General features: G+C 34.1%; 1 protein-coding gene across 3 annotated transcripts; it reads left to right on the top strand.

Moving 5' to 3' along the window:
* The first annotated feature begins 530 nt into the window (after window positions 1–530).
* Window positions 531–10,493, top strand: LOC115216610 (zinc finger protein 850-like). 3 transcript variants are annotated; one of them, XM_029786088.2, is made up of 3 exons: window positions 531–973; window positions 6,257–6,361; window positions 6,860–10,493. In XM_029786088.2, the coding sequence occupies exon 3, from the start codon at window positions 7,182–7,184 to the stop codon at window positions 9,123–9,125; it is 1,944 nt and encodes a 647-aa protein (XP_029641948.1). In that variant the 5' UTR covers window positions 531–973; window positions 6,257–6,361; window positions 6,860–7,181; the 3' UTR covers window positions 9,126–10,493. The 3 variants fall into 3 exon arrangements, with proteins under 3 accessions (XP_029641948.1, XP_036362333.1, XP_036362334.1); XM_036506441.1 differs by lacking the exon at window positions 531–973 and adding an exon at window positions 4,352–4,370; XM_036506440.1 differs by lacking the exon at window positions 6,257–6,361.
* The last annotated feature ends 963 nt before the right edge of the window (window positions 10,494–11,456 follow it).

Raw genomic sequence — 11,456 nt, 5'->3', positions numbered from 1 at the left:
ACCATAAAGTTAAAGAAAAGAAATTATTGAAATTAGTCATTACTCACTTTGCCCCAGTTTAGCCATCACTTTTTGACATTTGAAAATTATCAAAGTAGATATTTGTGTGGGAAAAAATTGATTTGGAACCAAACAGAAAAGAATATTGATGGGTGAGTACCAAAGATTATAATTTTATTAGCAATCTCAATTACAATTGGGCCAAAGTTAAGGAAAAATTTCCTTTAAAAAAAGTACCCATCCCTTGTCTAAATTTGAAACCGTCTCAACTTCAACAACAATAAGTATTCTGACCAATTTTTACTCCCAACAATGATGTAACAGTACAAAATGATGATGCAATATAATAGTTACAAAAAAAAACAATACAAAATCAGGAATTACTCATTTTGCCCCACTCCGTTACTGATTTAGTATTGTCATAAATTAATAAATAAAAAGTTAATAACTTTTAAATTTTGCAAATTTTTTATAATTTTTGTCAAAGTTTACTACAGGGAACAACCACAGATAGCTTTTGAAAGAAAACTATAATATAAATTTTTAAACACTAAGTCCAGCAATAGGCACAACAATTAACAGAAACTTTACGAACACACTCCAACAACAAATTTTCAATAACAGACGAAATTTTGTCCGACGTGCTAAAGTGGAATTTAATATTAGAGCGCGAAGAGCTACGATACTGAAAGGCGTTATATACAATGCTCCTGACAGCTTGAAATATGCATGCGCGCGCACCCCTCCATCATATACGTACTTTGTATTGAAACTGTGGCTAAAAACAAAAACATTACACTACGTCAGTGTAACAGGATACGGATCTCTGGCTAAAGATGTTAGAAACTACATGAACTGCATCTATCTGCTTTGTTCTGGAACATGAATAAAATTGACCCTTTGAAAACTCCAATTTAACGAAAGCATTTATTTAGGGTTAACAAGATACAGTATCCTGATTACACCTAAAACGGTAAGTTGACATATATTTGTTTCAGGTCTATAATTATTTGTTTAAACGATATAAATTATGTGAACCCTTCAGGGATCAGTAATTATAAAGAAGTGAGCAGTGTTAAAATATATTTGTCAAAGTTTAGTAATTATATCGATGAGAAAATACATAACATTGGTGAAAGATACTTCCTTCGTGCATACAGTATTTATATTGACCAAAAAAAAAAAAGAAGAATTCTGTTATTTTATTTGACGTTGTTCTGCGGTCATCTTGTTTGGTTTAGAGGAGTTTTGAGGATGATTGTACATATTTGGTATTTTATATCGTTATTGTTTAATAGTAAACAATTTGATCGACCATTATGGTTAGACTCATTCCAGCCGTGCCCATCTTGTCGTTGTATATGACTAAGACTACATTATTTAATGAGTCCTTTTTAAAGACAGTATTTTCATTGTGATGTGCGATAATAATTTGTTATTTGAAGTCTTTGTTGTGTAAAAATACAAAAATATTAAAATTTCTATATTTTAGAATGTAAATTACGTTAACCTATTCAGTTTCTTTCAAATGAGGTTATTTCGGATTAAAATTATAAATACTTGAATCTCAGTACTGAGTTCATTGTTTGGCACCTGCCAGGAATTGGTATAGAATTTTGCTTAAAATATGAATGATATCCAGTAAGCTAACGTTATTTAATTGACACTTTCAGAATACTCACGTCTCCGTTACTTTGTATTTATTTGTTTGTTTGTTCGACCCCCCCCTCCTGGATTTCTGTTTTTAAATATCCAGGGTCATGGTTCTGCATACCAAAAGACGATCTTTGGTTTTAGGTACCAAAGATTCCCACCGCCATTCACAAAAATAAATAAATCGAAAAATTTTGACAGCTGTAAATTTTCCATTTTTTAATACTTCTTTTATTTCAAGGGTTTTAAAAATATGTTTCAAAAATGTAGGATATTATGATTTTAAATAAAGAATTAAATTTTGAAGAATTGAAAGACTAGGAGTCACCACGACTGTTATATATATATATATATATATATATATATATATATATCTGTGTGTTGTGATCAACTTTTAACACCCAGACTCCATTTGTTTTAGCATGATTTCTATAGCTGGATTCACTTCCTAACACCAGCCACTTTTTAGAGTGTATTGGGTGCTTTTCTGTAGCATCAGCGCCCGCAAGACTAGGATCTCTCAGCTGAGAGAGGGATGTTGAGGACATGCCTGTATGCTGACTTTCACCTTACAACATTCCTATACATTGCTTATACAGCTCTCACCAACTACTCATCTATCCCTAGCTTCCTCATTGCCCGCCAGATAAGAGAACAGGGGACTCTATCAAAGGCTTTTTCCATATCAAAGAAAGTCAAATCCAGAGGTTTGTTTTTGGCTACTTCTCCTGTAGCCGCCTCACCTGGAAGATAACATCAGTAGTGCTTCTTCCTGGCACAAAACCAAACTGCATCTCATCTCGGCTAACTCTCTTTCTGATTATTTGGGCAATGACCCTTTCTGTAACTTTCATCACCTGGTCCAGCAATTTGATACCTCTCTTGATTAAAATATTTCTCCCATGGTCTGGTCTGGAAGTCGAAGTTCTAGACAGTATGATATTGCTTATTGGAATCAGTATTAGTCATAACCCATTACGGATTGAAGGAAATCAGAAACTGCAAAAGTTAATCATGAAATAGTGATTGACAAGGGTTAGATACATGTTCATTTCATGTAATTTAACTCTTATACACAAATATATGTGCATGCCTGAAATGTGTGATTGAGAGATAGGTGAATATATCTATTTGGAGAGATTTGTCTTATCATGTCATTGGATGAACATGAATTACTATCACAACTTCCAATTTCTATCAATAATTCAGGTTATTTGTTATGAGCACCTTGTAGGCAGTGATAAAAATGGGTACAATCATTATCATTGTCATCCAGTGTTTTAAATCCAGGTTTTGTCCCCGTTATGGGAGTGGCCGGATCTACCTCAATGCCATAGCAACCGCCCTCACACCATCTTGCCCAGTTTTGGGTATCCTCCCTTTTCAAGCCAACCCTCCTGATCTCCTCCTCCTCCACTTGTCCCCTCTGTGTTTTCTTCAGTCTACTTCACAATGATTATATAAAAAGGAAAAGCAGAAAAGAACGTTAGAAAAGTGATCAGTGAGGAGTACTTATTGGGAAACTCTATTTCATTATCAACTACTAATACTTTTTTTTTCTTTGAACTGGCCTCACAATACATCTGGATCCTGTGAGATTAAATAACAACTGTTTTCTAAAATAAGAGAAATTATTCTATTTTCTTTCTTATGGTGGGAAGTTAAAGAACAAAATTTGAGATAAACTATCCACTCTTTCCCAATCCACAGAAATACAGTAAAGACAAGGTGTTATACAGAACAACTATTATATATAATGTTCGTTAAAATCAACATATTCTTTAGTTCAGTGTAATATACATGTATCTACATTCATGTGTGTGTGTATACATACACACATACATTGAATAAATGGAGACAAAGTAATGCTGCTGGTTATAAGGAAATTTCACTTGTATTGTTATCATAAATAAAATGTACACAAGACATTTTTGAAATAGTAAATGGATGAAGTTAACAAAAAGGACCTTCCTTTAGTCTGGCTGGTAAAGTGTTATGAAGGACTTGTACTTATTGAAACCATGCCAAAAATGGAATGTACAAGTAAGATATGGCCCCCAACCTATCTAGGAGGGTTACAAGTGAACAAGAACAGGTATAGACCTTGAGTCATGTAACCCTTTGAAAACAAATGCAAAATAATGGTAATTATCTGAAAGACAGCAATTAAGGATAAAAGGGCTGGGAAGACTCCTGTTCCTGGACCATAAGAAATTTCCACTGAGACACTTAAAATATCTGGCAGAGTAGGGTATGGGTTAGTCACCCATATAGAAATCAGTCGTAAAAGAAGACGTCATACCAAATGATAGGCTTACCAGTTCCACATCAGCTGTTACAAACAGAAAAAAGATGCATCAGTGAGAGATAATTATAGAAGTGTAAGCACATTGAATGAAGTTATGAAAGTTAGAAAAGAGTTGTTGCTCAGTTAATTTAGAAGAGAATTAGCCTAACTGAGAATTCAGTTTAGCTTTGTGCTATGAAGTACTACTAATGTCGTCTTCCTAGTGAGACAACCACTGGAGTACTTAGCTAGGAATAAGCCATGGCACCTGGCATTCATCAACTTGAATAAAACCTTCAACAGGGCCCTTTGCTTAATGATCAGGTGTTTGCTGAGAAAGCTAGGAGTAGATGAATGATTTGTGAGAGTTATACAAGCCATCAACAAAGGTGCAGTCAGCGATGAAAACAATGATAAATTTTGTGTGCAGGTAAAAATCCAACAAGGCTCAGTTCCGAATCTTTTTTATTTATCCTAGTTCTCCAGATCGTAACAGAAGAATTTAAAGACAGCTGTCTATGGGAACTCTCATTCTACTAACAACCTAGTTCTTAAAACCAAATCTGTAATAGAATTGGAGAAATTTCAGGCAGGGAAGCAAAACTTAGAGAAGTCATTGCTAAGTATTGCCTGGTTTTGGGCATCTCCCTTCTCAAGCCAACCCTCCTGATCTCCTCCTCCACTTGTCCCCTACACGTTTTCTTCAGTCTACCTCACAATGATTATATAAAAGAAAAAGCAGAAAAGAACGTTAGAAAAGTGAACAGTGAGGAGTACTTATAGAGAAATAATGTTGTTCACTATGCAGGAATAGAATAGATAGGAATTTCATAAAGTTTCTTGGTGTAAACTATAGATACACAAGTACAGTAGAACCACAAGCAGGCTTACAGAGAAAGCAGACTTTTGTGTGGCAATAAGCACTAAGGGCATATAGTTTGGGTAATAGATTTTTTAATGCTTGATAGGATCACAAGATATAGTTGGTTGCTTCCGTGAGCTAGTTGACTTAATTATCAGTGGAGGTAGATATTTCAAAAAGCTCAGGGAGTTGTTAGCTGTTGGTAACAAAGGGCTTCTCCCTCAAAGTGAAGGGCAGATTGAATAATGTTTGTGTATAAGACTGCATAGTAGTGAGTTGTAGGCCATGCATATACTAGAAAGAAATGAAGTAAAGATGTTCTGCTGAATGTGTAAAGTCAGTGAACATAAACACCAGAGTACAAATGAGCTGAGATAAAAACTGGACAGAAATGACTGCACTGGTACAGGTATGTGAAGTATATGGAAAATGATGTGTAAAGATGTTCTGACTGCTGAAAGCTGATAATACACACATCTATTGCATTTGGCTTAGTAATATAACATCACAGGCAAAGAAAAATGTCATGAACATTCTGTTCATGATTTGGAAAGCTGTTGACACTTTTGATTAAGCTGCAAAGTATATCATACATACACAACCTAGAAATTCTTTGTTCTATCTACTAATATGGCACTAAACACACTGCTGCAGTGATAGCATAGTCAGATGTATTGAAGATAGAGATTCTGGTCTTTGAAAGTAAAATTTAACTAAAATAATAAATATACATTGAATGAATCATGAATCAACAACCAGAAAGCTGTTATGGTCATTGCTGTCTGAATGCAATGGCAGTAATAGCAAGGATATGGATTTGAGAAATTAGTGATACCAGTTCCATTCACTCGACATTAGTTTTATTATTAACCATATTGTTTTAAACACTCCCTTGGCAATGTCTAGTTTTAGCATTTTTCCCTTGAAACTTATTGTTAAACCCACATACCCCACCGCACATACTTTAATGAAATTTTTTTTTTGTCTCTCTCTCCTTCACAGTTTATTGGCTTGATTAAATTTTTCCCCTAAGACTTGTCTTTTGACCATCCCAACGAGATGTATGATTGGTTTGTTCATGATTCCCCTACTCTCACTCACCTATACCAAAAGGCTCTCTCTTTCATTTCTTGTCCCAAATTAGTAGCAAGTCTTCCTCCATTCTTTATTGTGATATTCAGATCTTCACTCCCATACATGGGCACAACTGAATTGCCATTGTATGACTATATACAACTAGTGTAAAAACCATTTGCTGGTATGCTTCAACGATGCATACATACAATTAAATTCAATTATGAATTAGAAGCAGTGCTAGTGTTGTAAACATTATTAAACTTTCATTCATTCACAACCATGTCACTCATATTCTTATACTCATGTATTTTCCTACTGATATTGTTTGCTGAAATAAACTTTGAAAACTACATCTTGAAATTTCTTTTTACCCCCAGATGTTTTATTAAAGTTCATAAAATGTTATATCAATGGGGAAAGTGTTCAGTCACACCTTCACACCAATTCAACTGTTATTATTCACTGAAGGACATTTATACAAGGTACTTTCTGTTTGAATTTTTTTGTTAAATTCAATTGTCTTTTCTTTGTTTATCAATATAATGTTTTTCTTTTAATTTATCTGATATAAAATTTGCTTCTGTCATAGAAACAAAAATATCTTTCATAGTGGGTTTATATCAGGGCCGACTTAATATTAGACAAGAACCAGCAGCTACAAATAGAAGTCAATAAAGATTTGTACTCTGAAAAAGACGGTTGATGGTTGAGATTCCTTTCATCATTAGTGAGGTGGCTAAGTTTTGACCAAGGTCTAAATAACAGTAACTTGTTTAGTCAAGGCCGGTCTTGGGTTAAACGACAAGTTATGAAGGGAAGTAACTCTTCAACCTGCTACAAATGGCACCCAACTTTTCCTCACCTTTCACCTTATCTTGAAAGATGATATATCTGATCAGTTCTTAAATATTTATATCTACAGTTTATCTACTTTTTATAAAGTATCCCCTGTGTCTTATACTGTTTCTCTTTTATTTTAGATTATCAAATGACATTCCCAGGAAAGTATTTTCTAACTTATGACCCCTCATCAATTTTTATCATCATTTAAAGACTAAAGGAAGATGTTATACAGAACAGATATAACACAGTTTATATAAATCTGTTGGGAATTAGTTTGAAATATTTCTTCTAACTGGAATTATTGGCAAAAATGAAGAAATTTCTAAAGGAATTTGCTACATCACCAAGCACTGGTAAAGAACACAATCAAGTTAAATAGAAAATTAGAAATATTTATTAGGAAAATAATATAAAAACACAAAAAAGAACAGTGTATATTGTGAGGAAAATCAAAACATTATGGAAAGTGAATTATGTGGGAATCAGTATAAATGTGAAAGAGGATTGAAAAAGATTGATTTTCCTGATGAGAAACCGAAAGAGACAGGGAAACCATTATACAATTGTGATACCTGTAAAAAGTCATTCACTCAAAAAAGTAACTTAACTATTCACAAACGTATTCATACTGGAGAGAACTGCTACGACTGTGATATTTGTGGTAAATCTTTCTCTCGAAATGATGACTTAATTAAACACAAACGTATTCATACAGGAGAGAAGCCATATTATTGTAATATTTGTAATAAGTCATTCACTCAAAAAAGTAATTTAACTACTCACAGACGTATTCATACTGGAGAGAAGCACTATCGCTGTGATATTTGTGGTAAATTATTCTTTCGAAATGATGAGTTAACTATACACAACCGCATTCATACAGGAGAGAAACCATATCACTGTGGTATCTGTGGTAAATCATTCTCCGTAAATAGTACATTAACAAAACACAAACGCATTCATACAGGAGAGAAGCCATATCACTGTGATATCTGTGGTAAATCATTCTCTGAAGGAGGTGCCTTAACTCAGCACAAACGTATTCACACGGGAGTTAAGCCATATCATTGTAAAATCTGTGGTAAATCATTCTCTCAAAGCAGTAGTTTATCTAAACACAGAGACATTCATACAGGAGAGAAACCCTATCACTGTGATATCTGTGGTAAATCATTCTCTGAAAATGGTACTTTGACTACTCATAGGCGTATTCATACAGGAGAGAAACCCTATCAATGTGATGTTTGTGGTAAATCATTCTGTCAGAAAAATGATTTAACTACTCACAAACGAATTCATACAGGTGAAAGGCCATATAACTGTGATATATGTGGTAAAGCTTTTCCTCGAAGTGGTGAGTTAACAACTCATAAACGTATTCATACAGGAAGAAAACCCTATCATTGTGATATCTGTGGTAAATCTTTCTCTCAGAGTGGTTATTTAACACCTCACAAGCGTATTCATACAGGAGAGAAGCCATATTGCTGTAACATCTGTGGTAAATCATTCTCTCAAGGAAGTGCTTTGACCAATCACAAACGTATTCATACTGGAGTGAAGCCCTATAACTGTGATGTATGTGGTAAATCCTTCTCTCGAAATGATAATTTGACTAACCACAAACGCATTCATACTGGAGAGAAACCATATCACTGTGATATCTGTGGTAAATCATTCTCTCTGAGTTGTCAAGTAACTACTCACAAACGCATTCATACAGGGGCAAAGCCCTATCAGTGTGATATCTGTGGTAAATCATTCCCACAAACATGTGGATTAAATTCTCACAAACGTATTCATACAGGAGAAAAACCATATCATTGTGATGTCTGTGGTAAATCATTCACTGTAAATAGTACATTAACAAAACACAAGCGTATTCATACTGGAGAGAAGCCCTATCACTGTGATATCTGTGGCAAATCGTTTTCTGTAGGAAGTGAATTAACTATTCACAAGCGTATTCATACAGGATTGAAGCCCTATCACTGTGATATCTGTGGTAAATCGTTCCCACGAGTATGTGGATTAACAATTCACAAACGTATTCACACAGGAGAAAAACCATATCACTGTGACATCTGTGGTAAGTCATTCTCAGAAGGAAGTCACTTAACTAAACACAAACGCATTCATACAGGAGAGAAACCGTATCATTGTGATGCCTGTGGTAAATCCTTTTCAGAAGGAAGTGCTTTAGCTAAACATAAGCGTATTCATACAGGTGAGAAACCATATTGTTGTGAGATCTGTGGTAAAGCATTCACTGTAAATAGTACCCTAACAAAACACAAACGCATTCATACAGGAGAGAAACCATATCATTGTGATATCTGTGGTAAATCATTCTCTAAAAGAAGTCATGTGACTACACATGTATGTATTCATACAGAAAAGTAAATATATAAATTTCAGTATTTGTTTTATGAAAAAATAGCTTACAAATATATCCATACAGGAAAGGAGATATAACAGTGTCTGATAACCTCCCAACATTCTTTTATAAATCTTTCTCTTACTGTATACAGTAGTCAGGTGCACTATAAGTCATCAGAAATAGGTAAATGATGAGTCAGAAAATGGCAGCAAGCCATGTAAAGAAAGAAGGTAAATACTCCCAAGCATATTTGAAGAGTACTCTAGATAAAAGCTCAGTAAGAGCACAAATATATCCATTAGTGAGAACTTAGCACTGTGGTCTGTTTACACACAGTGTAGTACAGTTTTACCTGTTAGTTTCTATGAATTATCTCCTGCAAACTCTCAAGTTCACCAAGTTGTATACCACTGTATGGACCAATATTTGCATCATCTTGAACACCTGAAAATCAGTTATTTTGTGATGATTCTTACTGAGTTAAGAAGAAAGGTGAAGAATTCTTCAATGTACCCATTGATGGTCTGAAATAGACCCTGTGGCCTTTTATATTCTAAATATACTCAGAAATGTAGAGGCCAGAATAGGATTATTTCATGATGAGGGTCTAAGTCTTGTACATAACAAGACATGGATAGAAATAGAAAAATAAAATCTACTTAAAGTATTTAACCAATTAAAACTTAGGACTGGACAACAATGAATATATATCTCAAAATTGCTAACTACCTAGATATGGCATTGAATGTGTACACCTGAAAATACTACCCACTCCTTAAATGGAATGAAGAGATTACTTGTACAAACAAGGGCTCCATCCACCACTCATTGATTATTAAGTATATCACAAGCAACATAACCAAAAATATCTCTTGTCTGTCTTTAGATAAGAGTATATTTAATATGGCTACCTCCTACTATATAAATGTACTAAAGAGATACATTTTGAAATAAGTTATAGAACCATCTCCACTGGAACTAATTGGCTCAAAAATAGGAAATCATGTGATACAATCCTTTCTTTAGTATGAATGCAGCTACAAATACTTAGACATGCATTTCCTTCCAAACCATAAGTACCAGAAAATCTTCGACATAAACTCTGTTAATGTTAGTTGTTTAGGCAGTAGATCACACAGTGCAAAAGTCAAAAACAGTGTACCATCATCATTACAGATCTATATTTGTTGGCGCACAGTCAACTCTTGGATAAAAATTGCTTTGAAAAGGAGGTTGTGAATAGAGTTGATGCTTTAGATAACCAGAAGGAAGGGAAAGGTGTATATCAGCCTCAACAAAAATACATTCAAATCTTAATACACAGCCCATCTTGTTTAGACAGAGAGAAATTACAGCAATTTTACCTTATTATCAGAATTCACATAGATCTTAAAAAACCACAAAATAAGTAACCCTTCTCTATTAAATAGAGTATTGTCACAAAGACAAAAAGTACCATGGACAGGTAGTGCAATTTATTCTTGATGAAGAAAAAAAGTTCTAGATACTGTCTCTATAAATAAATATCTTAAATAAAATGAAAAGGGCCTTCTTTTGTTCACATATAAATACTTCAAACATGCAAGCACATTTCTGTTCTTGAAATACTCCAGTTACAGACTGGTTAGGTAAATTATCCACAACCCTGACATTTAATCTTCAGCTCCAAGAGAAATATACTCACTAAACTCCCTAATAACTTCAACATTTAAGGGATTACAATGCACCAGTCTCCTCTAACCTCTCTTCTCCCTGGTGTCTTCCTATATTACACCCCAATACCTACAATCACAGGAAAGCCCACCCACTTCATACTCTGAATGACCTCAAGTGAACCAGCAACCTGCTATACACTAAAATGCGCTCCCCACTCCCTGCTTCAGCATATGGACACACCTAGTGTCTGTACATGCTATCATACAGTGAGATAAACTGTCATGAAATTTACAAATATTATAGTGGATTACATCCACCCCAAGATGTCTGTACATTCTGCCAAGACATAAACTCTAAACAATACTACCTCGTAACAAAATGTAAATGGTTGTAGTCTCCAAGTGTTGAATTACAAGAAAGTGCTTCCACAAATGTTGATCACTGCATAAAAGTAGGCATTATTTATTTGTTTTTACTTATTCATTCAGTCACACATGTACAGAAACTAAATATCTGTGTATGTGAGAGTATGATTATATCCATGTTTACATTTATGTTGTATATTTATATAAATTTCAAGATATGAACGTAGAGCAGATTGAAGTAAATAAACAAGACTTATCTTGAATCGTTTGTTTTGATTTTTATTTGTTCCATTGAGTGTTATTCCCCCATTACTAACTGTAAAACAGTGTAAA

Source organism: Octopus sinensis, linkage group LG10, assembly GCF_006345805.1.
Source record: "Octopus sinensis linkage group LG10, ASM634580v1, whole genome shotgun sequence".
Taxonomy (NCBI): Eukaryota; Metazoa; Mollusca; class Cephalopoda; order Octopoda; family Octopodidae; genus Octopus; species Octopus sinensis.
This window is presented reverse-complemented; position numbering and strand designations above follow the sequence as displayed.